Source organism: Pollachius pollachius, assembly GCF_949987615.1.
Source record: "Pollachius pollachius genome assembly, chromosome: 11".
In the NCBI taxonomy this organism is placed as follows: Eukaryota; Metazoa; Chordata; class Actinopteri; order Gadiformes; family Gadidae; genus Pollachius; species Pollachius pollachius.
In genome coordinates, this window is record NC_136944.1 from 23,561,599 (window position 1) to 23,588,801 (window position 27,203).

Below are 27,203 nucleotides of genomic sequence, written 5' to 3' on the forward strand. Positions count from 1 at the left end.
ATTATTATACATATATCTACAGAAATATTATATTTCCATTATATTACTATTATATTACAACAAAATGCCATCTATTTGGGCATCAGTCTGCTGTCTGTGCCGGTGATGCTGCCCCGAAATATGACTGGTTAGGAGACAGAACTATTTATGACAATTAACATATCTGTTGAAAGGATTTAGGAATTGATGTGAGATTTAGACAGAAAATGTAGATTTATATATAAAGATTTATATAAGATTTATATTGAGTTTATTGGTTAATATCTTCCTCTGTGACGTAGTTCTAAACGGTCAGAACAAGCTGCCTTGAATCATTAAACTATTATTGCTTTAAAATATATTTCAATTTTAAAGAATGGTTTACTAATGTTACTGAGCCAATATTTCATGAGTGAAAATATATTAACGATTTTCATAGTAATGTTTTATGTATATGATAATAATAAACAGGTCAGAAAGACCGTGAGCTGGATCAGAAACGTTAAGAAGCTAAAAATATTTTTTTACATTGAATGAACAGTTCCAGTCATTCAATGATCTAGTAACTAAAATGATCTTTCTCCCAGCAACGGAATTCGGTGTCCCGTAATCCAGCCAATCACGCAAAAGGAATGTCACATGCTGATTTGCATGCGCCCCCTATAAATACGGTTGTAAAGGAGCGGCTCATCATCGCATCCATTCTCATCATGCCTGCTGATGTTGCTAAACCCGCGCCCAAGAAGGGCTCCAAGAAAGCCGTCTCCAAGACCGCTGTGAAGGGCGGCAAGAAGCGCCGCAAGACCAGGAAGGAGAGCTACGCCATCTATGTCTACAAGGTGCTGAAGCAGGTCCACCCCGACACCGGCATCTCCTCCAAGGCGATGGGGATCATGAACTCCTTCGTCAACGACATCTTCGAGCGTATCGCCGGTGAGGCCTCCCGCCTGGCTCACTACAACAAGCGCTCCACCATCACCTCCAGGGAGATACAGACCGCCGTCCGCCTGCTGCTCCCCGGTGAGCTGGCCAAGCACGCCGTGTCTGAGGGCACCAAGGCGGTGACCAAGTACACCAGCTCCAAGTAGACCTCGCTATTCAACTAAACCAACGGTCCTTTTAAGGACCACCCAAATGCATACTTAGGACCTATTCCTCGCTGCATTAAGATGACTGCTGAATTCGTTCAGTGTAGTGGGCCTAGTTGCATTAGAGTTAAGGCTGATTTACACGACTGCTAGACTGCCCACCGGAACCAATTATTTCTGTAACTTTTCTTAATTGATTACTTGAGTCCATTAGCGTGAAGTGGTTGTACGACCCTCCAACTAAAGGGTCATTAGAATCACGTGGCTGTGATCTGATTTTTCGGGTGACTAGTTTCTGTGATTTTGTATTAATGGAACTCAACCTTTCATTTCTCTCAAAGTATGCGCTATTAATGTCTTGTATAACCAGCTCGGTTAGAACCATGCTGAGTTCTTCTGTATGCGGCCGTACGCAGAAGACAGATTCCACTGAGCTCAGTCGCTATTACAACTGCGGTCACTTCACGGTGTTATCAATTGTAAACCACGTATCCGAATGGCCACATGTTTTTATTTTTCTCACTGGCTAGGTGGGTAGGCCTATGAACTAAGAAGACAGTTCCACTGAAGTCGAAATCGTAGGTAACAAAGTTAGACCACATTGCATTTTAAAAGCTTATAAAGAATCCGTGCACTGAACACTATCCTTTTCCTGAATCGTATTGTTATATAATCGATAGTGGCGAGGTCACGCCCCTTCCGTTCATATTTTCTATCTCATAGGTCACATGGGCTCTACCGGAAGGGGCGTGACTTCACGCTCTATTCAACCCCATTGATAGTTGATGCACATTTTTTATGGCAGAAGGTCGACTTAGTAAAGGAGCTTCTTAAAGTATTTGAGTGGCTCTTAAAAGAGCCTTTGGGTTTAGGGTGGGAGAAGATGTTTAACCGCCGAAGCCGTACAGGGTGCGTCCCTGCCTCTTCAGCGCGTAGACAACATCCATGGCGGTGACGGTCTTCCGCTTGGCGTGCTCGGTGTAGGTGACGGCATCACGGATCACGTTCTCCAGGAACACCTTGAGGACCCCGCGGGTCTCCTCGTAGATCAGACCGGAGATACGCTTCACACCGCCGCGACGGGCAAGACGGCGGATGGCGGGCTTGGTGATGCCCTGGATGTTATCACGAAGAACCTTACGGTGACGCTTGGCGCCTCCTTTCCCGAGCCCCTTTCCTCCTTTACCCCGACCAGACATGTTTCAGTGGTTTCTCGAAAGATTGTGGGTGTAATCGTAAGGCTTGTTCTATATAACGGCTTTTTGCGGACATTGAAGACGAAAGGCGGGAGATCAACTACAGACCCCGCCCATTACCTCTATTCAAATGTAAAGTTGACACATTCAATCCATAATAATTGAATTGAGCATCATATAATAATTACTTTAATAATTCATCATTATATAATAAATCATATCATTAATAATTAAGCATATGATTATACAGGTCTATACAATTCAAAGGGATTTTATTTCGATCATTTCTTGTTTATCTTTTCCTAAGCATTTATATTTAACTTATATATCTATTACATGTCTATATGTAGATACATACTGCATTTTAAAGTCTCTGTAAACACGTTATCTAACGCTCATATTCCGTTAAACAGAATTAAATCTAACCTGATCACTGAACTGACAGACTTGTCAGGTTAGTGATCCAGAGAAATGGAGGCTACGTTTGTCAGTTTAGCTATGAACGAATGTGTACGTTTAGGATTGATGCGAGACCGGCTGTTGGTATGGATTAATTGCTTAAAGTAAGATATTACGATGCATATAGATATTTACATGATGTACACGGAATAAAAATTGTAATATTGCAATGAGGAATGCTCTTTTGAGTATGTAGGTGGCTCTTAAAAGAGCCGTTGGGGGTACTTGGTAGTAAGTCAGTTTAGGCGCGTTCTCCGCGGATACGGCGAGCCAGCTGGATGTCCTTGGGCATGATGGTGACCCTCTTGGCGTGGATGGCGCACAGGTTGGTGTCCTCGAACAGACCTACCAGGTAAGCCTCGCTGGCCTCCTGAAGAGCCATGACGGCGGAGCTCTGGAAGCGCAGGTCGGTCTTGAAATCCTGAGCGATCTCCCTCACCAGGCGCTGGAAGGGCAACTTGCGGATCAACAGCTCGGTGGACTTCTGGTACCTACGGATCTCTCTCAGGGCCACGGTCCCGGGCCTGTAACGATGGGGCTTCTTCACGCCGCCGGTGGCCGGGGCGCTCTTACGGGCAGCCTTGGTGGCGAGCTGCTTCCTGGGGGCTTTGCCACCGGTGGACTTACGAGCGGTCTGCTTGGTTCTGGCCATTGCGGTTGGGAGACTTCAAATCGAAGGTATGTAAGAAACGCGTCGAGTAGAGCCTATATAGCCAGTCCCGGAGATCCGCCCACGATGATTGGTCTCTCTGTGAGAGGGCGGTTAAAGTACCTCCCTCTCAACACGCCCCTTTTGGAATCATAACCAACCTTCCTATCTCTAAGGAGGGGAGGTAGTACAAAATTTACATTTGGTTTGCAACAGTGTTAAGAGTTCAGCGTGTTTCTAAGCTGTTTGTATAGACTCTGCGTTGTGTGTTTTCTTAATACAGCACGGTACAGACAACACTATAGGTTGAATAATCTACAGTGTAGATTGGTAAGGAGCGGTCTCCAGACGTGCTCCTTGGCTGTAGATCCCTCTTCTCCCCGAACCAAAGGTTTGGGCCAAGTATTATACATAAGAAAACGTGAATAACAAAAGAACATAAGCAGTCTCTCCCTTGATAAGGTATACGGCCCTGGCTATGTCCCAGATGGCCTGGTCGGTTCGTCTTTCTGCGGACGTAAACAATTTGAGGATTGTTGGAAATAATATCATTTGGAGAGGCACTGGCCTGTCACCGCACTGAGAAATGTGAACAGTTAAATTGATATATCTCAAATATGAATATAGAACTATTAAGAGATTAATAACGATAAACTTATATCCATATCGATCTCTTCTACACCGATAATATAAAGAAATTGTTCTTACTAATGGGGAAACAGTGACAACACACCAGAGCCTAATTGTGCTAACTGCCAGACTACTGCATTCATTCTGTTCATTAGAACTTGGACGGAATAGAAAAGCCTAGTATAGGCTCATTTCGTGAAGGAAATAGATATTCATACATTACATCTTTACTACACCCCTTTAAAGAGAAGTAGTCATAATTTATTAAAGGGATTCAACCACATGGTACTTAAACGTATTCTATCCCAGCGTTGGGGGTTAACGGCAGAAAATAGTATAATGTAAACGGTGCAGCTCAGTGATTAGTTTGGGACAAGTTCTTTGTAGGATATTTGGGTGGTCCTTAAAAGGACCGTTTTTTTTAGTTGAAAAGCGAGGTCTACTTGGAGCTGGTGTACTTGGTCACGGCCTTGGTGCCCTCAGACACGGCGTGCTTGGCTAGCTCACCGGGGAGCAGCAGGCGGACGGCGGTCTGGATCTCCCTGGAGGTGATGGTGGAGCGCTTGTTGTAGTGAGCCAGGCGGGAGGCCTCACCAGCGATACGCTCGAAGATGTCGTTGACGAAGGAGTTCATGATCCCCATCGCCTTGGAGGAGATGCCGGTGTCGGGGTGGACCTGCTTCAGCACCTTGTAGACATAGATGGCGTAGCTCTCCTTCCTGGTCTTGCGGCGCTTCTTGCCGCCCTTAACGGCGGTCTTGGAGACGGCTTTCTTGGAGCCCTTCTTGGGCGCGGGTTTTGCTACCTCAGGCATGTTGCTATAGGATGCGAATAATCTATCTTCGGTCGGACGGCCATATTTATAGGCGGCGCATTCAAATCAAAAGGGGTTTTTCCGTTTACGTGATTGGCTATAATACCGGACTCGCGATTTCAGTTGGGAGTTGATCTGCAACAGCGCGCGGATATTTTGAAACGCCACTGTCGTTAATTAATAGTTCGTCCTAGCCACAACTGCACGGGGGCTTATATTTGAATGAATACATTCTTAGACTGATTATCTATGACGAAACTCAAACATAATCAAACTACATATTTAACTCAAGTTCGAAAAACAGGCTCATAACTAAAACAGGATGATGTGCCTTTAATTGAAAGCAGTAGTGAATATTCGCAATAGCCTATATAATATTACTTCTGCTTCTATCTCTTCCATACTTCGTTTTGAACTCCTCTTACCTAACAAGCAAAGTAATATATATTCCATTTGCCAACACCTTATATATTTAGCGGTTTACCATATATAATCATCAGGCCTATGATCAGTGGTTAGTACAAGTAAACATCCCGACTTTTACCCAACTAGCTTAAGAGTTGGTAACATGAATAAATCCTCAAACTAAGACTTCACTGTATTCAGTGTTTGTACACATGAGCCCAATATATTGTAGTTTGCCCTTTTTTTTTTTAAGGAGAACTACTCATTCCATTGCTAATTAGATATCCATTAACGCCACTTTGCTGCTATGAAGAAAGGAATGTCTACGAAGAATAAAACCGCATTTAACAGCAGTGGCGTTGACCAGTTTTAAAGATGTAACTCTTTGGTTAAATCTGGGTGGCTCTTAAAAGAGCCTTTGGGGTTAACGGTAGATTTCTAATCTATTTCTTGGCGGGTTTCTCTGTCTTCTTGGGCAGAAGGACGGCCTGGATGTTGGGCAGCACACCGCCCTGAGCGATGGTCACTCCGCCCAGGAGTTTGTTGAGCTCCTCGTCGTTGCGGACGGCCAGCTGCAAATGGCGGGGGATGATGCGGGTCTTCTTGTTGTCGCGGGCAGCGTTTCCAGCCAACTCCAGGATCTCAGCGGTCAGATACTCGAGAACCGCCGCCAGGTAGACGGGAGCTCCGGCACCGACGCGGTGAGCGTAGTTTCCCTTACGGAGGAGTCTGTGCACTCGCCCGACGGGGAACTGAAGCCCGGCACGAGATGAGCGGGTCTTGGCCTTCGCCCTGGCTTTACCTCCGGTTTTACCTCTTCCAGACATGTTTTACTTCGTTGAGTAAATGCTTCAAAATAATGACAATTACTCCCTTCAAACGGGAGTTTATATAGACCTCAGCCCTCTGCTCATTGGCTAGCCTACACAATACAAAACGGACCAATAACATATCTTAGATTCATGGCCAATAGGCGGCAGTATTTTGCCAAAAGCAGCGAAAAAAGTAAGAAATAGCAGGTTGTTACTGCTCTAGGAGGCTGCATTAATAGGACAATAGTTTTGCGCGGCCTAATTTTTTTCCAAGGAAGCGAAGGAATCTTATGAGTAACTACAAAATAATTCATGAATAATGGATTAAACACACCACGAAGCCATCCTTATACCTAAACCATATAAAATCCTTACCCTATACTTAATACTTAAGTTAAAGCATCTATCTTTGCACCTAGTTAAGTTTCTCACCTAGTACATACCATAACCAAACTGACCTAAAATACGATCTCACCTCATACCTGACCCCTCAACATTACCATCTAAGATAAACGATAATGGTTTATATACTTTCATAAAGATTCCACTCAACGGAAAATTTCATGTCAATAATATATTGTATACCATGTTCTGATATGGTAAATTTTGCATTGGAATCTCTATATTACATGCATACCATTTATTATCTGTCTCAATTATTTCAATAGTTCTTAGTTTAGCTCCGTTTGATAGTAGTGATGCATTATGTCTAATTAGATAGGGATGGTTCTTTATGATAAGTAGGTGGCTCTGAAAAGAGCCGTTTGGGTGCTTGGAAGTAGGTCAGTTCAGGCGCGTTCTCCGCGGATACGGCGAGCCAGCTGGATGTCTTTGGGCATGATGGTGACCCTCTTGGCGTGGATGGCGCACAGGTTGGTGTCCTCGAATAGACCTACCAGGTAAGCCTCGCTGGCCTCCTGAAGAGCCATGACGGCGGAGCTCTGGAAACGCAGGTCGGTCTTGAAGTCCTGAGCGATCTCCCTCACCAGGCGCTGGAAGGGCAGCTTGCGGATCAGCAGCTCGGTGGACTTCTGGTACCGACGGATCTCTCTCAGGGCCACGGTCCCGGGCCTGTAACGATGGGGTTTCTTCACGCCGCCGGTGGCCGGGGCGCTCTTACGGGCAGCCTTGGTGGCAAGCTGCTTCCTGGGGGCTTTGCCACCGGTGGACTTACGAGCGGTCTGCTTGGTTCTGGCCATGTTGGTTGGATGTCTTCAAAGTTTGATAACAATGACACTAAGTGGAACCATTATATAGCCAACCCCGGAGAACCCAACACTCTGATTGGTCCTTATAAAAACGTCGTTAGAAACCGCGAGTCCCGCGCTCCCATTGGTGCCCGCCTAGTTATTTCCGGCTTTATATAATCTGGGAGGGGTTAAACCATAAATTTACTATCCATCGGCCTCTAAATTAATATATTTTAATTTGATAATGATAGTACTTTAACTTTTTTGCATCATTCATAGGCAAATATAATAGGAAGTTTTACGACAATACTGAAGGGAATTTAAACAAATGAGTAAATTGCAGGGACACTTAATGGGATTCAGGGGGGGATTCTTTTCGCATTTGATTTCGCCTTCCGAGGAATGTTACATAGCTATTCGTATTACAGTTTTCATATTTACTATTTCTTTTGAATTTCTCCTAGGGTACCTTCAAGTATTAATTTATCTGATGACTATCTACAGTTAGTGAATATAGTTGTCTTGGAACCTCAATACAGTTGTGCATAGTATTATAAAGAATACGGACTCAAACTGCAGTTTGAGCACTAAAAGTCTGAAACTGAATAGCCTGTTTGTAGCCTACTACGTGATGATGGGCAGCTCATGTTAGTTTGGGGTGAGGTGCTTTATGACGCTTTAACCCACCAAATCTATTTTAGTGTATAAATAAATGCATCATTTTTAAAAGCGGTTGGTCATTTGTTTTGATACATTATGGGCCACTTTATAGAAGTCCTACATTTAGAGAATTGCATTTGGAAGTTATGCTCTTAAAGTTGTGTGGGTGGCTCTGAAAAGAGCCTTTGGGGGATTCAACTGGACAAGGGGAGTTTACTTCTTCTTGGGGGCGGCCTTCTTCGCTGCTTTGGGCTTCGCCGCCTTCTTAGCCGGAGACTTCTTGGCAACGGGCTTGGGAGCTTTTTTGGGGCTTTTGACGGTTTTCTTTGTAACCTTGGCCACAACTTTCTTAGCCGCGGCGGGCTTCTTAGCCTTCTTCGGGGTCACTTTCTTAACAGATACCTTCTTGGTTGGAGTCTTCTTGACTTTCTTCGGGGTGACGGCCTTCTTGGCCGCGGCGGGTTTCTTGGCGGCGGGCTTCTTGGCTTTTGGGGCGGCGGCCTTCTTGGCGGCGGCGGGTTTCTTTGCCTCCTTGCTGATCTTGAAGGATCCGGACGCTCCGGTGCCCTTGGCCTGGAGCAGGGTTCCCTTTGACACCAAGCTCCTCACGGCGGCCTTGACGCGGGAGTTGTTCTTCTCCACGTCGTAGCCGTCGGCAGCCAGAGTCTTCTTGAGCGCTGGCAGAGAAACTCCGCTTCGCTCTTTGGACGCAGACACGGCTTTCACGATCAGGTCGCTCACACTGGGGCCGACCCTCTTCGGCCGGGCAGCGGGCTTCTTCTTGGCGGCTTTCGCCGGGGAGGCGGCAACAGCGGGTGCAGGCGCTACTTCAGACATGTTCTCGGGAGGTTCTGTAACAGATTTGACTAAAGCCAGGCTGTGGGCTGTCCTTATACAGACGATGAGAACCGTACAGACTCAACCATTGAAAATTTACTCCCGAGTGGGAATGATCGTCTCGTTTGTGTTTCCTCCTTAACTTTACCAGCATAAAATTCCCATGTGATGTCCGTATTTGACACGTCTAGTTAATAAATTACAAGAAGAAAGGCTAAACTTCAACCGTACCTGGTTTTATGTACAAATGATGTCGACAATTATTTACAATAACGCTTAGATTGCGACGTGACCTGGTTATGGTCACTAAGGTTTCGTTTAGATTTGTTTTTAAAAATACTTTAAGACTTTCACAATGCGGAAATTGCATTTTTAAATGACCAAGACTTCAGACCAACCGTTGACAGTGATCAAAGTGTCCAGAGTGTATGTTGTTCTGATACAATTAACGCATTTAGTTGCTGTTAAACACACTCGTCAGTAAAGGCTTGCCTGTAGCTGCTACAACAATCAGAAACATACATCAGTATGGATTTAAATAGGCTGCATGACATTTATTCCATTACTTCAAATGCATTTGCACATTTTGCAGAGTAAAATTGCGTTTGTATGGAACGTTAGTCGCTCCTTGCCGTTTATTTTCTCCAATTAAACATCATCTTTTACATCCTGGATCAAATGGATTTGAATATTTAACTCAATTTTATGAACACATAATGTTGGCTAGATTGAACCCAAACTGAGTCGTAATTGGCAGGTGCAATCAATATATTTTGATATATTTATTAAATGATCCATCGAATGATCCATTACGTTGAATTATTTATTCAACCCACGCTCAAAATTAAGCACCTTTCAATAGAATGTAACTATCCAGATGGAACCCAGAATGGATGAATCATGACATAACATTATTCATATAGCATAAATGTTTAAATAGGCTACCTAGAGTCAATGATGCTATAACGCTGTTTTATCATGAAATGCCATTTGATTCAATAATAATCAAATAAATACGGCTATGAAATACAAATATTTGGCTCTGAAATAAATTAATAGGGCAATATCTACATGAGTTAAATATATTTAATGAAAAAATGTTTTTAAAAGGACGTTTTAAATGGTGTCTTTCATTTCAATAGGTTATACTTTCTCAATCTAAGGCCACATCCTACGCAAGACAGCTAAAATACATCGGATTGCGGTTTTGCATTTTCTGTAAGTGTCAATCATTGACCTTCATTAATATTAGCGGCCAAGGGGCTATGACGAGACGTTGAGCAGGCCAACTTGGTGCCGGAACTTGGCCCTTAACAGCCAATCAGAAAGGTTTATTTTTCATGTGTGGCAGATATACATCATTGTCATCAAACCTGTAAGGGTGTTGAGCTCATTTTACATTGCAGTTAAACAGCAAATTTTTGTAGGAGTACTTCTTTAACAAGTGTTTAGGTGGCTCTTAAAAGAGCCTTTGGGTTTAGGTTGGGAGTAGATGGTTTAACCGCCGAAGCCGTACAGGGTGCGTCCCTGCCTCTTCAGCGCGTAGACAACATCCATGGCGGTGACGGTCTTCCGCTTGGCGTGCTCGGTGTAGGTGACGGCATCACGGATCACGTTCTCCAGGAACACCTTGAGGACCCCGCGGGTCTCCTCGTAGATCAGACCGGAGATACGCTTCACACCGCCGCGACGGGCAAGACGGCGGATGGCGGGCTTGGTGATGCCCTGGATGTTATCACGGAGAACCTTACGGTGACGCTTGGCGCCTCCTTTCCCGAGCCCCTTTCCTCCTTTGCCGCGACCAGACATGATTGACTTGATAGTAGAAGCAATGTGGGGTCCAACGTGGACACTCCGTCTTTATAAAGGCTCGCAGAGGACCTGAGAGAGACGATGGGCGGGATCTCTATACGGACCCCACCCACTGCATGTGTCTTGAAGTCGACTTTCATAGAAAGGAATCGTATCGTGAAAATAACCCGACCAATTTCTTTAAAGTTATTGCTTTTTCTCCCCGAATGTTACTTGGACAAAAGCAATTTTGCTTTTAAAATTAACATTGTCCTGAAATAAAAACGCCATCATTTTTTTCTGGTTAATTATCAATTGGGCATACGACCCATGCGCGAGTGTCCTGTTTAAGGGGCTCACATTTCTCACATCTTGGTGAATAATTTGCCCTTTTTGTGGGCAATGCGAATGAAGCAGGTCCTAATAGCAGTATTTCTATAATAGTCACTCATCCATAGACTATAGGGCAGTGGTTTCCGAACTTTTAAGTCATGTACCCCCTTGGACAATTAACATCATACAGAGTAGCCTACCCCGGCATCACAGCTCAAATAATTTTGTTGAATTATTTACAATAATTCATTCATTTTCTCTCGTGATTTTTTATTTTTTTAAATTCCAGACGTCGTCTTCATCAAACTCAATATCCAGGATTTTTCATCCAAAAATATATTTAAATTTCGGTTAACTATCGGGCGTTATCCGTCATACTAAAAGCTCTAGATCCCTCATAGTGCAAGTTTACCGTCATATTAAGAGGAAGGATGATACCCTCTTGGGCCGACCTTCGCCTACACTAGTGTTGGGACATATGTAGAAGAAGTGGCTCTTATTCAAGATTTAGGCGGCTCTTAAAAGAGCCTTTGTGTTAATGGTGATATGGTTCTAGGCCTACTTCTTGGCGGGCTTCTCGGTCTTCTTTGGCAGAAGGACGGCCTGGATGTTGGGCAGCACACCGCCCTGAGCGATGGTCACTCCGCCCAGGAGTTTGTTGAGCTCCTCGTCGTTGCGGACGGCCAGCTGCAGATGGCGGGGGATGATGCGGGTCTTCTTGTTGTCGCGGGCAGCGTTTCCAGCCAACTCCAGGATCTCAGCGGTCAGATACTCGAGAACCGCCGCCAGGTAGACGGGAGCTCCGGCACCGACGCGGTGAGCGTAGTTTCCCTTACGGAGGAGTCTGTGCACTCGCCCGACGGGGAACTGAAGCCCGGCCCTGGATGAGCGGGTCTTGGCCTTGGCCCTTGCTTTGCCTCCGGTTTTACCTCTTCCAGACATGACTCTTCCGTAACTTTAAGATAACGTAGTCTCCTAGAAGGGCGCGGCACATTCTATATGCCCGTAGGTCTCTGCTCATTGGCCAGCTCAAACTTGATAAGACCTGACCAATCATTCATCACGAATTGGTGCGAGAATGGGCGCCTTGACCTAAAGCCGAATCACCCATTCAAAAGAGCGAATACAATATATATAACAAATAGTAGGCTTTTTTTCAGCCTACTAACACTAACAGTAACACTAAGTTATCAGAACTCAAAAACACTAGTTTTTATTTTGAAAGTCGTAATTTGATTTATGATGATTCGCCTTTGGACACCTTTTAGTCTTCTGAATAGGGATTTAGCAGGGGGTTGAGGTCAGATACATAACAAATGTCTACATTTCACGAATATGATTATGTAGTCATGATCAACTCTTGAACTCCATGATTGACAAGTTAAAGCGCATGGTTCAGGAATTAAGTCCTTTATCAGAAGTACGACCATTGCTTTTATATTGGCCTACTGATGGAACGATTCCCAGTTAATTGCGTAATATAATGCAGTTTGGTTGTGTATTCATGGTGTGAAAGATGTGAGCTTACTTTTTAACTACGTGCAGTTTTGTCACTCAACAGCCATGGCTACTGACCTAAGTCGTATGCACATCATTTAATAACGTGTAAAAATGATGTCGGATTTAAATCTCTTAAAGATACTTGGGAGGCTCTAAAAAGAGCCTTTGTTGGGGAGAATTAACATCGTCAACTTAAGCACGTTCTCCGCGGATACGGCGAGCCAGCTGGATGTCTTTGGGCATGATGGTGACTCTCTTGGCGTGGATGGCGCACAGGTTGGTGTCCTCGAACAGACCGACCAGGTAAGCCTCGCTGGCCTCCTGAAGAGCCATGACGGCAGAACTCTGGAAGCGCAGGTCGGTCTTGAAGTCCTGAGCGATCTCCCTCACCAGGCGCTGGAAGGGCAGCTTGCGGATCAGCAGCTCGGTGGACTTCTGGTATCTACGGATCTCTCTCAGCGCCACGGTCCCGGGCCTGTAACGATGGGGCTTCTTCACGCCGCCGGTGGCCGGGGCGCTCTTACGGGCAGCCTTGGTGGCGAGCTGCTTCCTGGGGGCTTTCCCACCGGTGGACTTACGAGCGGTCTGCTTGGTTCTGGCCATTTCAGCTTAGGATTCTAAGACTGATCATAGGTAACTGAGGTAGAGCAATAGTTTATATAGCTTGCCCCGGACAACCACCGCACGCTGATTGGTCCAGTTTATTTCCTCACACGCCCAGCTCGTGTGCTCATTAGCAAGTTATTCATTTCCCGCTTTTTACATTTGAAATGAGAATGTTAAATCATCAAACGGCCCGTGTCGGAATAAAGTTGGACAGAGCACATGACGTGAACATCACAAATTAAATGAAACAAATAACTGTCAATTTGTTAGGCTAGCCATCCTTACTTTATTGTGAGTTTAGATACAATATCTATCTAAATTACTGCAGGATTGAGTAGGATACGATCTTCAAAAGCATATTAAATAAGAAAAACATTCCATTTGTTCACTTGCTTTAATGAATAATAGCAGTGAAATGGCAATATCCGAATGTCAGGAGCGGCTGAAAGTGACTATGTTTACATCGAAACAGCGTTATCGACTTCCTGTTCCGTTACGTGCAACAGCATAAAGGACCGTAGTGCAATATTCCCAACATAGGCTATTATATTTCGTGTTTATATTGATCTGATATAAAATAATTGATCTGATCAGATCTTGATGAAGATCTGGTCACCGTGAGTCCGCTCACTAGAATAAGAATACTTGGTTTAATCGTGGACCTAACATTATCACTATTTGTTGAGACCCACTATAATGTAATTTCCCACTATAAACGGCTCTATAATTAATGGCTAACATCATGGTTTGCCAATGCATAAATACATAAGAAAATGGGCTCTTAACGTAGTGTTGTTGGCTCTTAAAAGAGCCTTTGGGTTTTTCAACAAAAACGAAGTGAGATTACTTCTTCTTTGGGGCTGTCTTCTTGGCGGCTTTGGGCTTGGATGCCTTCTTCACTGGGGATTTCTTTGCGGGGGATTTCTTAACGACGGGCTTGGGCGCTTTTTTAAGGGTCTTGGCTACAACCTTCTTGGGGGTTTTCTTGATTGGGGCCTTCTTGGCCGCAGCAGGCTTTTTGGCCTTCTTGGGGGTAACGCTCCGTGGTGTCTTCACCTTTCGGGGAGACTTCTCGACGGCGGCGGGCTTCTTGACAGCGGTCTTCTTAGCTTTAGCGGCAGCAGGTTTCGTTATTGGCTTCTTCTCCTCTTTGCTGATCTTAAAGGAACCAGAAGCTCCGTTGCCCTTAGTATGGACCAGGGTTCCCTTTTCCAACAGGTTCTTCAAGGCGGTCTTGACACGGGAGTTCTTCTTCTCCACGTCGTAGCCGTCGGCAGCCAGGAGTTTCTTAAGCGCCGGCAGAGAAACTCCGCTGCGCTCTTTGGAAGCGGACACGGCTTTGACGATCAGGTCGCTCACACTGAGTCCGACCTTTCTCGGCTTAGGTGCTGCCGTCTTCTTCTTAGTTGCTTTCACCGGTGCGGCAGCAGCAGGGGCAGGAGCAGCAGGAGCGACTTCCATGATCGTCTCGTACGGTTCAGAAAAAAAGAGTTTTGAACAGATGAATGTGGGCTGTCCTTATACACACAATGAGAACCGTACAGACTCATTCCATGAAATGTTTTTCTGTGAGGGTCCAAGATGTCTCGTTTGTGTTTCCTCCCTCGTATCATCCAGATGTAATTTACACACGATGGAATTATTTAACACGTCTCGTGAACAAACTTCAAAAAGCACTGTTGAATTTGAACCCTGCGGAGTCGCAGTCGCCAAATATGTCTAGCATGTATCTAAAAAAAAAAGAACTTTCCATGCGACATTGTTTGGTATCCATCTGTTTAATCTGATATTTGTTTTTAACAATGCCTAAATATATCTCAAGATTCGGACAAGGATTTTTATTATGACGCACAAAACCGAGGAACATTCGAAAGAGCGAAACTTGTACCGCATGCCTGTACTTTAGATTAAAGATGCGTATTCTGAAGCTGGCAAACACAGAAGAGCATGTGAGACCTTTACATGCTCATATTTTTATTAGCAAAATAGTTCCGATAAATAATGTTGGAACATATGAATAATGTGGGCATATTTGATTATCAAAATGAATATTTGTCGTATCGATTGCTTTCAAAGATTGGACAAGATTACAGAAATGAGAAAATATTGCATTTCCTATACACAGAACCAATTCCAGTTTACACCGTGCCAACTTCAGTATAGATACATATAGAATAAATCTAATAATGTGTGTAAGTAACTCACACACTTTTGCTATCGTACTCAAGAACGTCGTGGAAAAAAAGACCCTCCCATGCCTAGTCTTTGTGGGAAACGCTGCAGTAGGTTGTCGGTCTGGCTTGAGCAACTTGTAGAGGAGCACATCCTAGTAAGCTAGATCTTTAATTAAATACATTAATTAATTAGTTCTCTTCACGATTAACTGTTTTCACATGTTTCCTCAGATGTTAGGTGTAAAGGGCTTTCAATGTCATTGATATGAGACCAAATATAACGGAACGTTTCGTTGAACAAACTACTTATTTCTCTTGAGTTGGTATATCGTTGGAACCATTTAAGATAATGTTTGTACACAACCCAATTGGTAACGTGGGTCTAGTTATTTAACCTTTGAATTAATACTTGAACCTGAGGTCTTCTTTTTGCTACTCCGTCCATTTCTGACTATAATAACAAACGAGGATGCTGTTAATGCGTTCCCTTCCTGATCTGTTTTCTGAGGGCTAGACCTACTTTTCAATGAAAGCACCTGTACAATCTCAAACACTATAATAGGCTGTAGGCCTACTGTATAAACTATATCTGTCAAATGTATGTCTTTATGGATTTGAAAGAGCCACTGTTTTCCACATATAGCCGAGGCCTTACGTTGTTCTAAAAATTCAAGCAGTCATAATGACACTCCAGGGGCCTCTACGAATAATCAAATCTCCTAACCTTTATGCCTCCTTTCCTTAACCTTTAAGAAAAACGTCATTGGGTCAAGGAGAGATGAAAAGGTGATTCGTCAGCAGCCTGTTGCTTTAAATATTGCTGCCGAAAAGGATTATTGGATAACAATCTCTCCTTTCCTTTCGTAAAGGTTGGTCGGGAGTAACCGATGCTAAAGGAGGGTTAAAGGATGCATTGAGGCTCCTTTGCTAAGCATTTTTAGAATTCAAACCACCTTACCTCCAAGTAATTCTGGGTCATCTCTTTAGGAAAGAAATTGTTCAATGGAAAAAGGAGAATCCGTATAGGCTCCTGCTCTTACGATTTTAAGAAGATTTTCTGATATGGAAAAAGCCTTCAGGTTTCTTTCAATATCACACAAATCAAGTCTATTTCAAATAAATTCTGATTAATACACTTCCCTTCAGATGTGACATTGTTTTTTAAGCTTCGCTGACTGTTGCTCAGCAGGTTCTAGGTTTTCGATGACCATATTCATTTTAGACGCAGTTATGGACGACCTATGCACAATTTAAAGGCCTAATATGTGCGATATTGGCATTCAAATATCTATAAAAGGCCTAGATGTATGTTATATTTTTGTATTTTCTTGTGTACTCACATTATCCCAGAAGATTCCAACCATTTCTAAACTCAGGGAAAGACGTACTTTTAAAGTGGAAAGTCCTGGGGAGTTCTCGGCATCATCTGCCCTTTAACACCTAGCATATTGGTAATTAGAAAACAGATTGAGGACCGAAGTCAGGGAACTAGATAGCTATTCACTCATACTACGTTGCTTATTTCCATTATGTTGATTGCTTATTCGTGATAGAACTTCGTGAGGAGTTAGGACTAGACACCGACTGCATAGCATGTGTTCTACAGATAGGCACCATTTGGCTCGTGATTAGAGTAATACTACTAACGACAGTAATAGCATGCAAAATATTGTTTTGATGTTTGGATAACGGCAACTATCCTCAATGCGATAGAGTAACTAATATCACAATTCAGGTGGTCATATTGTAAAATCCTTACAAGAAACTTATTTGAATCTTGTCAGAGACCTCCATTTCGTCACAATCTTTTGGGCGCCTCTACTTCAATACAATGAAGAGAACCAATTGCTAGGAATGGCCCTTTAGGCAGAATTGGGTGGCCCTTAAAAGGACCGTTTGTTTAGCTGACTAGCGAGGTCTACTTGGAGCTGGTGTACTTGGTCACCGCCTTGGTGCCCTCAGACACGGCGTGCTTGGCCAGCTCACCGGGGAGCAGCAGGCGGACGGCGGTCTGGATCTCCCTGGAGGTGATGGTGGACCGCTTGTTGTAGTGAGCCAGGCGGGAGGCCTCACCGGCGATACGCTCGAAGATATCGTTGACGAAGGAGTTCATGATCCCCATCGCCTTGGAGGAGATGCCGGTGTCGGGGTGGACCTGCTTCAGCACCTTGTAGACGTAGATGGCGTAGCTCTCCTTCCTGGTCTTGCGGCGTTTTTTGCCGCCCTTCACTGCGGTCTTGGAGACGGCTTTCTTGGAGCCCTTCTTGGGCGCGGGTTTTGCTACCTCAGGCATGATTAGATTCGTTGCGTACGTCCTGCGATGTGATGGACGGATATCTTTATAGGAGGCGTATGCAAATCATCATGGGATCGTCCGGTTATATGATTGGCTAAAATAGAAGCCTGAATGTTCCGCTGGAGCCAATAGCCGTCTGGAGATTTCTTTGGGGTTAGCAAAAGAATCCTGTAAGACTGACTATAGCTGTCTTGGTTGGACTCATCTCTACACACGAGATAAGACGTCTTAAACAAATGGCTGTTCTGTTGTACTCGAGTCAGCAACTCAAAATGTTTAACAGTTACCCTCAACATTAGTGAAACCTGTCAAATTTAGTCAAAGAATACCAATTTGCTGGTCAATTTAGAATTTGATGCATGGCAGAAATCAAGTCTAGATTAATATGTAGGGGCATTTAACTAATTCTTTAAAAACTTCGTAATAAAACTTGATTTAATGTATGGGGAGCTTAATGACACTGAAATCTACAGTTTAAGTTCATGTGATTGGTGTTTCAATCCAAGTTTTTGTAACGCAAGGAAAATCGCTTTCAGGTATATTTGGGTGGCTCTTAAAAGAGCCTTTGGGTTTAGGGTGGGAGAAGATGGTTTAACCGCCGAAGCCGTACAGGGTGCGTCCCTGCCTCTTCAGCGCGTAGACAACATCCATGGCGGTGACGGTCTTCCGCTTGGCGTGCTCGGTGTAGGTGACGGCATCACGGATCACGTTCTCCAGGAACACCTTGAGGACACCGCGGGTCTCCTCGTAGATCAGACCGGAGATACGCTTCACACCGCCGCGACGGGCAAGACGGCGGATGGCGGGCTTGGTGATGCCCTGGATGTTATCACGGAGAACTTTACGGTGACGCTTAGCGCCTCCTTTCCCGAGCCCCTTTCCTCCTTTGCCGCGACCTGACATAATTATTGTAAGTAGAACAAGCAGAATGAAGCTAACAACAGACGCTCCATGACTATAAAGGCTCGCAGAGGACCAGAGAGAGACCATTGGCGGGAGCTCTAAAGACCCCGCCCATTGCCCTCGTCGTATTTCGATGAGCGCAGTTACCGCCCCTTTTTAAACAGCTCTGGTTCCGTAGCACATGTTGGTCAATACGTATACCCGTTATTCATTCAACAATATGAATTGGCTACCAAAATTATATACATTTAGTTAGCAGACGCTTTTCCCCAAAGTGACTTACAATAATTACATGTGTCTAACCTGAAGACATTATGGCTCAATTTAACGAGAGTGAGCAATGCACATTACATTTAGGACATTACAAAAACCAGACAATTAATTCGTTTTTCTATTCTTTTACCTAAATCTAATGGTAATTTTATTAAAACTCATGCGTGTGATTCTAGTAAAAACTATTTCGTGGACAAAAATCAATGTTTGATATCCTCTGAATAGGCCTACGTATTCCGATTTCAACCTCACGATTGTTTGCAGCAAATCTTCCGTATGTGGTGCCTGCGAGAATTAATCAGCTTTAGTAAAAATGTCTAACACTGGTTTTGGATTTCAGGAAATGCTGCTTAGTAAAGAAGTAGGTGGCTCTTAAAAGAGCCTTTGGGGTTGACAGTAGATTTCTAATCTATTTCTTGGCGGGCTTCTCGGTCTTCTTTGGCAGAAGGACGGCCTGGATGTTGGGCAGAACACCGCCCTGAGCGATGGTCACTCCGCCCAGGAGTTTGTTGAGCTCCTCGTCGTTGCGGACGGCCAGCTGCAGATGGCGGGGGATGATGCGGGTCTTCTTGTTGTCCCGGGCAGCGTTTCCAGCCAACTCCAGGATCTCAGCGGTCAGATACTCGAGAACCGCCGCCAGGTAGACGGGAGCTCCGGCACCGACGCGGTGAGCGTAGTTTCCCTTACGGAGGAGTCTGTGCACTCGGCCGACGGGGAACTGAAGTCCGGCCCTGGATGAGCGGGTCTTGGCCTTCGCCCTGGCTTTGCCTCCGGTTTTACCTCTTCCTGACATCTTTGAATTGAATTGAAGATCTGTAATGTTTCAGAGAGCGGTACTCTTGTTTATATAGTCACCCAGGACTCTGCTCATTGGCCAGCTTAAACTTCACAAAGGTTGACCAATCATGGTCCAACGCAAACGTAATCATCCAGTATCGGTGGCAGTATTATAGTATGCTGCCACCCTGTGGCTGAGTACCGTAAGTCAAATGGTCCCGATCGAAAGGTAAGATGGTGTAAAACTCCTACATTATATCGAATTATTGGTGTAAAGGTTTAAAAAAACAATAATCTGAATGTTGTTGCTGACTTTAGCAATAAACCAACAACTCGAATATTTCATGTATTTTTTTTTTATTCTGCCCGGTTATTTTCCCACATTGTTGTTGTTGAGGCAGCCATGTAAATACTCACCTAAAATAAATTCTGATTTCTAAATAACATTTCTAAATAACCATGTTCCACGTTATCAGGTAAATCTTTAAGTGGAAACCATAGTATAGAAACCAGTGAACCTATCCCAGTACAGTCCCAGCAGGGGTCAGCATCGAATAGTAGTTAAACAAAAGGTGTTTCCAAGGTATCCAGTTTATATATATATATATATATATATATATATATATATATATATATATATATATGCTGCACAAATATCCTATCCTATTAATTTATTTTAAAAGGCAATACGTTTTTCAATGTTCCAAAATATTAGGAAAGAATAAAATCTCGCATTCGTAATTATATGTTTGTCTTTCTCACCCAGAAACATGAAGGTATGGAACACTTAACGAAGTGTTTTTCCCATTTTCACAAACATATAGACCTATATGTTTGTGATACATATAGGCCTATATGTTTCACAAACCCTCACCCCCACCCCCCTTGTGAGTGAACCTGTCCCTGTAATCAGACCGGGGTCAGCAGCCCGCGGCTGAGTGACGCGGTCAGCTGAGCTCGACCACGTGAGGACAAACACTCCCCACCTGATGTGTGTGTTTGCATATTGGTTGCTGTAAATATGTTTGCTTATCTTGTGCATGTTTTTTCACGAGTGCTTTTCTTTTCCATCGCAAATAAATAAACAAAGCAGTTATTTAAAGGCGGGAATAGCAGAACTTTTTACTTTGAATTGCTGTTTTATTCATGAGCTGTTGTCTCCTCTCAGCCCTGGTGGTTTAATTGTACCTCTGGGTGGTGGATTTGGGCCTACGATCAAACTTCTGTTGACTTAGATCACATCTCGTTGTTTCACTCACAGTAAAAAGAGCCAGGCCAACGGCCACACTCTTTAACAAAGACCTTTGTGATTATAGTAGAACTGTAATATTATACTGACCGACTCTCATGTTACTGAAATGCCATCCGTGTTGCTACCTGGGATTAATCTATTTGGCAGAGTGTGAGTTTCACTGGATTTATTTTTCTATTTTGCTCTTTTTTGCCTTTGGAGTGTCTTGATTAGAAATCATGTTTGTATTTGCAAATCAGTGTTTCTGTGTGTGTGTGTGTGTGTGTGTGTGTGTGTGTGTGTGTGTGTGTGTGTGTGTGTGTGTGTGTGTGTGTGTGTGTGTGTGTGCGCGCGCGCGCGCGTGTGTGCGTGTATGCAAATGGTTCAAGGTTATTGGGCAGTGCAATTAGACAGTGTTGGGAACGTTCTTCAATACATATGCAAGCACTCGTCTGATTCATTGCATAAGAGTGTAAGGACACAGACACACACACAGACACACACACAGACACACACTCACACAAAGACCGACACGTAGACAAAGACACACACAAGCAAGATCACTCGCACATTGCACATTGCCAATATATTCCCTTTATTAATAGTATTGCTTTATTTTGTTTTTCTTATCTCAACCCTCTCGTAGTCACAATCATGAAATAAACGACTTTTCAAAAAAAGTTGTTTGGCCAAAGTTGACTTTAATGTTCAGTCTTATGATTTTGCTTCTTCATTAGAAGAAACAAATGTTTTGATTGAGAAGGATTTCTAAATATCAACCAAAAAGGCCTTTACTTGGTCAATATTTGACCAAAAGGTATACTTTTCTGAGGAGTATTTTATTTGTGGTCAGAAGAAGGCTTTCCAAAGTGAGCAAACCGATCGAGCCTCCCGCAGACAGAGAGCGTGTGATCCATCTGAGCAGAGTCTTGGGACCATAACACAGAGGTCCCAGGAGACGGCTGAGTATTATATATATAAATATATATATATATATATCGTATGCGGGCCTAATAAGGAGGTTTGAAAGGGCCCACTTTATCGAACCCCACCAGCTCATATCAAACCCTCTGTTGGTTCTACTCTTCAGTACTGCTCTCTGCAGGCTGCCCTCTGGTTTCCAACACTGTTCATATCAACCTGGCCTTCCAGGGACATTTCCGGAAAGCGCAGCTTGGCTATGAACCGGGGAACAGCGGTAGAGAGACAGGGCGGGGGGGATGGTTAAGGTTCAAAGGTCGTCACTCTGGGAACCCTTTCTCCTGATTGCCCGGAGCGTCTCTGACCCCCGGGGTCCCTGGGAGCAGTAGGTCACGTCTGGGATGTTCTTCCCCCCCCCCCCCCCCACACACACCCTCCTCCGCCCTGTGGGGGGGCGGGGGGGGGGGGGGGGGGGGTGTACGGGTTCCTCGGGTCCTGACGAGGGGAGTCACTGGTCATCCGACCTCAGGACTCCGTTTCAGAATATGCACTGCTGTCGTAACTCGAGTGGTGAGTAAGACTCTTCTGTGTTACGTCACATAAGAAAAACTTGAGTGTATTCATGGAAGTACTTCTGTTGGAGGTTTTGACCAAATGACGTGTTTTGTTTCTCTGTGCAGGGCGCTAGGCTAGTGTGGGGGGGGGAGACCTGAGGAGTCTACATGAGGAGCCTACGCATGGAGCCTAAACGTTTCCTAAGAAGCCACTCTCGGTAAAGTGCTAGACAGATATTGCTTGCTAAAGAGGTGACCATAAATATATTGAGATTCATCAGAGGTAAACATCATGCGCATAATACATGAATAAAAACATTTGAGGAGGACGGAGGCCTCTCAGAATAAGCCTTATACTTTGATATTTGGACGTAGCATGTCTGTTTAACTGATAGGAAGAGATTTCATTGTCAGAATAAAACAAAAACAATTAGGTCAGTGTCCAACAGTAATATTTATAAACTTAAAAACACAATCTAAACTTATTGCAAAATGATCTTCACAGTTTAGAATTTTAAATTCCAGTAACTAGAAAACATTAAGACATCTTAAGAAAACAGTTTCTAGAGGCAGCTTGTTGGCTGCTATAAGACATCTACTGACCGCGGCCCTAAACAAACGCCCTACACACCAAACGCTGCGGACACCGTGCAAGACCAAGTCAAAGCTGTGCGTGTGTGTGTGTGTGTGTGTGTGTGTGTGAGTGTGCGTGTGTGTGTGAATAGCTGCAGTTGTGTGCCTCCGTGTGGGTGTGAATGTGAGTTTGTGAATGGTTGCAGGTGTGTGCCTCTTTGTGATTGTGAGTGTGTGTGTGTGTGTGTGTGGGTGTGTGTGTGTGTGTGTGTGTGTGTGTGTGTGTGTGTGTGTGTGTGTGTGGGTCGTCAGCCTCCATGCAGACAGAGCTCCTTCACCCTGGAGGCGTGTGTCAGGGTTTAACTCTGCAGTCTTAATTAGGCTCTTGGTTTCCTATGGGGGCCACTACAAGCCTGTCCCCAGTCTCAATTTGGCACGAATGATTTCCGTCTTCCTCTGGGATCTTTAGTGCTCCATGGCCCCCCTCCACCCATCCATGCCGTCCCCGGGGCCCGAGCCAGGGGCCGGGCCAGGTGCGGCCTACTGAACCTTCACCCTTTGTTTTTGGTTCTTTTTTTGGTTTGGAACAATTTAAATATATTCATGCTGAAGTTAATGCAATTCAGTCCCATTTCATGGCACACTGCTTCTGCCTCTGTGTTTGAGTGAACGGCATATTATATGAACGGCAGGTTGGCAGTATCTACATTCTCTGGATTGGCAAATATTCCCTCTTTTCTTCCAGAGATAAACCTCGGCCATGAAACAAGGCATGTCTCATAGATTCTAAACCTTTCTTTGAATTTTTCCTTCCCGTCTTGCACTCTGGCGTCTGAGAAGTGTGAATCCACCTCAGCCTCAGGTACACGGTGGTCAAGCAGCCCTTGTCTCCCAGAGACCTGTCTCTCGGCCTCCTCGCTGCAGGAGCCAGTGTACCTCGGGCGGGGTTCAGTCCTGGCCGTCATTGCGCTCCCGGCTGTGTTTGTTCTCTCGCAGACGTTCTCGCCTGGTATTAGTGGGGAGCCGGGGGTCTGCCTGGGTCTCAGGCTTCCTCCGGTCAGCGGGCAACGTGGATTTCTTGTAGTTTTACTTTTATATGATCTACTTGTAGGTAATGAGCCAAATCCATCTCCTTAGCTGCATTTAGATAATCGTAAGGTTTATAATTTAAACTGCGTCATTCAATTAGGCTAGACCCTTTTGTTGCTGTCTCATTCCGTTTGTAGAGTTAAGTGTCGGTGTCGACGGATACTGCACTGAAGAGGTGGAACACAATCCGCCTCCAAACACTCTGGAACCCCTCAACTCCTCGCTGGATCGTTAATAACATGTGATCAAAACATCCTGTTTCACCTTTAAACTGTTTCATTGAAATGTAATGTTCTTGTTTGCATTTGAAAACAGAAAAAGCCAAACTAGATAGAAGGTCCGTCCTAAACCCTGCTCCGGTCTGTCACGACGCTCCAGAGTTCTCTCATGACAGTTCTTTCACTCTCTTTCCTGCATCTGGAAGGAACCAAACAAATAATCCAGATAGAACCTTCACCCAGCAGGATCATATCTCTGACTCCTTGCGCAGCGGAGTCTGATCCAGGCCGAGCTTTACGTGCTCCTCCGGCCGCGCTGGAGGTTCCCTCAGAGCTCCGTCCTTCATCACCTCACCTTCATCCTCCTCATCCCTGCTGATGAAGGCCAGCTCGTTCTCATAGCAGAACGAATGACCGCTGGAGGTGGAACTCTTCTGGTCATCGATGTCCTTGGCGCTGCATCGCGGCGTGGAAGGGACCTCGAAGGTCTTGTGAAAGTGTGCGTAGTCCACCTTGTAGTGGTTCCTCTCCTCAAAGACCACCGGCTCAAACCGGTACCCCCACAGGATCTCAGAGGACAGGTAGGAGCTGCGGGCCTGGGTGGTCATGGCCGTGGCCTCCACCATCCCCTCCAGAATGATCACGATCTCAAAGTCGGACGTCACCAGGTCCTGCTTGCTGATGCCGAACAGCGGGCTCTCCTCGTCGATCTCGTGGATGATGGTGATGGGGGCCACCAGGAAGAGCCGGTCGATGCCCTTGTCGTAGCCGACGTTCATGTCGATCTGGTCCAGGGGGATGTACTCGCCCTCCTCCGTCAGACGGGGCTTGACCAGCTGGGCGCGGACGTGGGCCTCCACGATGTGGCTCTTCCTCAGGTTCCCCACCCGGAACATGAGCGACAGCTTCCCGTCCCGCATGGCGATGACGGCGTTGTGGCTGAACAGCAGCGTCTTGGCGCGCTTCTTGGGCCGCGCCATCTTGACCATGATGGCGCCGATCATGAAGGCGTCGATGATGCAGCCCACGATGGACTGCAGCACCACCATGGAGACGGCCATGGGGCACTCCTCCGTCACGTAGCGAGCGCCGTACCCGATGGTGGTCTGCGTCTCCACGGAGAACAGGAAGGCCGCCACGAAGGTGCGGACCTGCATGGTGCACGGCGTGAAGGCGTCGTCGTCCTCCCCGGGCTCCATGTCCCCGTGCAGCAGGCCGATTGCCCAGAAGGCCAGGCCGAAGGTCAGCCAGGACGCCACAAACACCAGGCTGAACAACAGGAACATGTAGCGCCAGCGGACGTCCACGCAGGTGGTGAAGATGTCCGATAAGTAGCGCGAGGACTTCTCGTCCATGTTGGAGAAGCTGATGTTGCACTGGCCGGTCTTGTTGACGAAGCGGCCGTGGGCTTTGCGCCGCGTATGGATCTTCCCGTTCCCGAAGCTGCCCACGGCAGGCATGGTTCCCAGAGGCAGGCCTCGCTCTTCACAGGACACGATGCTGTAGTGGGGGCTCCGTCCAACACTCATGCCTTTGTCAGGACCAATGAGACAGGGAGATGAAAGTCTTTCACCAGCAGAACATCGGTATGTTGTGTTTTTGTGACGTCAGCCAGATCTGGGGGGGACAGAGGAACAAACAATATTCAGTTCTACTCGTGGCACAATTCTCTATTATATTGATAGTTTCGCTAGCACCTCCATCCCAATCCAAAGATGACACAAATGCGTCATTGGTTTTGACTTAATTGACATTCAAATGTTTTTAATGTGATAGATGTCTGGTGTTTCCAACAGCGTCCTATTGGTTCAGAACTTCTGTGCTAATAGAATCAGATAGAATGATCAAATTACTTGTTATTTAATTTCCTCTGACAAGTTGCTGTTCCTGTTCTATCTTTAGAAACTCTCTGTCTGGATTACATTGAGAATGCAGTCAAGCATTTAGACACAAAAAAGCATGAAATCAATACAAATAAAGCAAACAATCGAATAATTCTCACAGTCTGCCGTTACGGTTTGATCATAAAAGTATTTTCTTTGAGGTAAACATTAATAAGCAGCCAGTCTCGAGTCAGAAGCCCTACCACTCTGAAGCCACCTGTCTGCTGGAGTCATCACGAGACAGAAGCTAGAGTACTGTGTACAAATAAAGAAGAGTGAAAGATTAGACTGACAAAGAGAGAGAGACAGGTTGATCCTCTGAAGCTCTGAACAGTACTACACGCATGGTATTTTGATATTATTTGTTTATTATTATTTTTATTTGCATTCATCCAATCAATAATCATCATCTTAATTGATTGTTTAAAGTCATTATAACAACATGAACCACTAAGATTTGATTGATTGAGTTATTGATTTTGAATCAAGATTGGCCACTGAGGCTGAAGTCCATTATGATGCCCTCTGCTCTCTGTGCTCAGGCTAATGGCTCGCTGAGCTATTTAAACGCAAACAGTCAAATGGATGTACCGGTGCTCCCAGTTACAGGGAGAAGCTCCATCAGCAAACAAACCCTCATTCTGTTCTTAAATTGCCATTGCTAGATCATTTCACCAGCTGCAATGGCAGTCAGTAACTACAGATTTCACTGTTTATTGTGACACTGTGAAGTAATGTTTTGTTTCTACTGAAGGAAAATCAACTGGTGGTTAGACTTGAATTTGTATGAATTGGTGTGCGTGTTTCTTTGTGTGTGTATGTATGTGTGTTATTGTGTGTCCGTGTGTGTATTTCTGTGCGTGTGTGGGTCTGTACGTGTGTGTATTTGTGTGTGTGTGTGTGTGTATTTGTTTGTGTATACGCAAGTATGTGTGTGACTGTGTGTTTGTATATGCGCGTGTGTGAGTTTGTGTATGTGCACTCGTGTGTGTGCGTGAGTTTGTGTGCGTGTGTGTGCGTGTGTGTGTGTGTGTGTGTGTGTGTGTGTGTGTGTGCGTGTGTGCGTGTGTGTGTGTGTGTATATGGTGACGGTTCCTGAGAACTCCAGTTGCTAGGAAGCGAGACGTGGGGTGGACCAGAGATATTAATATCTGACATTCTGGGAGCCGGTTCTTCAGCACTCTGCGAGCAGATCACTGCGCTGCCGGGATCTGACAACAGGCTCAACGCGCTACACATCTCCCACTCTCTACTCTGACCTCATCCATGGATACATGGTTAGCTAGCTAGACAGACAGACAGACAAATAGACAAACAGATAGCTAGCTAGATGGTTAGACAGACAGATAGCTAGCTAGATGG

At 45.1% G+C, this 27,203-nt stretch overlaps 14 protein-coding genes across 14 annotated transcripts; 1 reads left to right on the top strand and 13 right to left on the bottom strand.

The window, feature by feature from the left end:
- Positions 1–689: 689 nt before the first annotated feature.
- On the top strand, positions 690–1,067 carry LOC307082882 (histone H2B 1/2-like; the record flags this gene model as incomplete). Its single annotated transcript, XM_079746612.1, has 1 exon — positions 690–1,067. The coding sequence occupies one exon, from the start codon at positions 690–692 to the stop codon at positions 1,065–1,067; it is 378 nt and encodes a 125-aa protein (XP_079602738.1).
- Positions 1,068–1,954: 887 nt separating this feature from the next.
- On the bottom strand, positions 1,955–2,266 carry LOC307082885 (histone H4; the record flags this gene model as incomplete). Its single annotated transcript, XM_079746615.1, has 1 exon — positions 1,955–2,266. The coding sequence occupies one exon, from the start codon at positions 2,264–2,266 to the stop codon at positions 1,955–1,957; it is 312 nt and encodes a 103-aa protein (XP_079602741.1).
- Positions 2,267–2,963: 697 nt separating this feature from the next.
- On the bottom strand, positions 2,964–3,374 carry LOC307082876 (histone H3.2; the record flags this gene model as incomplete). The annotated part of the gene is made up of 1 exon (XM_079746606.1): positions 2,964–3,374. One exon carries the CDS (start codon positions 3,372–3,374, stop codon positions 2,964–2,966), a length of 411 nt encoding a protein of 136 aa, XP_079602732.1.
- A 1,066-nt stretch (positions 3,375–4,440) lies between these two features.
- On the bottom strand, positions 4,441–4,815 carry LOC307082883 (histone H2B 1/2; the record flags this gene model as incomplete). Its single annotated transcript, XM_079746613.1, has 1 exon — positions 4,441–4,815. The coding sequence occupies one exon, from the start codon at positions 4,813–4,815 to the stop codon at positions 4,441–4,443; it is 375 nt and encodes a 124-aa protein (XP_079602739.1).
- Positions 4,816–5,663: 848 nt separating this feature from the next.
- Positions 5,664–6,047, bottom strand: LOC307082881 (histone H2A; the record flags this gene model as incomplete). Its single annotated transcript, XM_079746611.1, has 1 exon — positions 5,664–6,047. One exon carries the CDS (start codon positions 6,045–6,047, stop codon positions 5,664–5,666), a length of 384 nt encoding a protein of 127 aa, XP_079602737.1.
- A 773-nt stretch (positions 6,048–6,820) lies between these two features.
- On the bottom strand, positions 6,821–7,231 carry LOC307082875 (histone H3.2; the record flags this gene model as incomplete). The annotated part of the gene is made up of 1 exon (XM_079746605.1): positions 6,821–7,231. One exon carries the CDS (start codon positions 7,229–7,231, stop codon positions 6,821–6,823), a length of 411 nt encoding a protein of 136 aa, XP_079602731.1.
- Positions 7,232–8,095: 864 nt separating this feature from the next.
- LOC307082591 (uncharacterized protein) lies at positions 8,096–10,528 on the bottom strand (the record flags this gene model as incomplete). The annotated part of the gene is made up of 2 exons (XM_079746209.1): positions 8,096–8,733; positions 10,222–10,528. The coding sequence occupies 2 exons, from the start codon at positions 10,526–10,528 to the stop codon at positions 8,096–8,098; spliced, it is 945 nt and encodes a 314-aa protein (XP_079602335.1).
- Positions 10,529–11,401: 873 nt separating this feature from the next.
- Positions 11,402–11,785, bottom strand: LOC307082878 (histone H2A; the record flags this gene model as incomplete). The annotated part of the gene is made up of 1 exon (XM_079746608.1): positions 11,402–11,785. The coding sequence occupies one exon, from the start codon at positions 11,783–11,785 to the stop codon at positions 11,402–11,404; it is 384 nt and encodes a 127-aa protein (XP_079602734.1).
- A 750-nt stretch (positions 11,786–12,535) lies between these two features.
- LOC307082877 (histone H3.2) lies at positions 12,536–12,946 on the bottom strand (the record flags this gene model as incomplete). Its single annotated transcript, XM_079746607.1, has 1 exon — positions 12,536–12,946. One exon carries the CDS (start codon positions 12,944–12,946, stop codon positions 12,536–12,538), a length of 411 nt encoding a protein of 136 aa, XP_079602733.1.
- An 846-nt stretch (positions 12,947–13,792) lies between these two features.
- On the bottom strand, positions 13,793–14,410 carry LOC307082871 (histone H1-like; the record flags this gene model as incomplete). The annotated part of the gene is made up of 1 exon (XM_079746601.1): positions 13,793–14,410. One exon carries the CDS (start codon positions 14,408–14,410, stop codon positions 13,793–13,795), a length of 618 nt encoding a protein of 205 aa, XP_079602727.1.
- A 2,631-nt stretch (positions 14,411–17,041) lies between these two features.
- Positions 17,042–17,419, bottom strand: LOC307082887 (histone H2B 1/2; the record flags this gene model as incomplete). The annotated part of the gene is made up of 1 exon (XM_079746617.1): positions 17,042–17,419. The coding sequence occupies exon 1, from the start codon at positions 17,414–17,416 to the stop codon at positions 17,042–17,044; it is 375 nt and encodes a 124-aa protein (XP_079602743.1). The 5' UTR covers positions 17,417–17,419.
- Positions 17,420–18,010: 591 nt separating this feature from the next.
- LOC307082886 (histone H4) lies at positions 18,011–18,322 on the bottom strand (the record flags this gene model as incomplete). The annotated part of the gene is made up of 1 exon (XM_079746616.1): positions 18,011–18,322. One exon carries the CDS (start codon positions 18,320–18,322, stop codon positions 18,011–18,013), a length of 312 nt encoding a protein of 103 aa, XP_079602742.1.
- Positions 18,323–19,004: 682 nt separating this feature from the next.
- On the bottom strand, positions 19,005–19,388 carry LOC307082880 (histone H2A; the record flags this gene model as incomplete). The annotated part of the gene is made up of 1 exon (XM_079746610.1): positions 19,005–19,388. One exon carries the CDS (start codon positions 19,386–19,388, stop codon positions 19,005–19,007), a length of 384 nt encoding a protein of 127 aa, XP_079602736.1.
- A 4,577-nt stretch (positions 19,389–23,965) lies between these two features.
- On the bottom strand, positions 23,966–25,487 carry LOC307082865 (ATP-sensitive inward rectifier potassium channel 12-like; the record flags this gene model as incomplete). Its single annotated transcript, XM_079746594.1, has 1 exon — positions 23,966–25,487. The coding sequence occupies one exon, from the start codon at positions 25,485–25,487 to the stop codon at positions 24,207–24,209; it is 1,281 nt and encodes a 426-aa protein (XP_079602720.1). The 3' UTR covers positions 23,966–24,206.
- Positions 25,488–27,203: the final 1,716 nt, after the last annotated feature.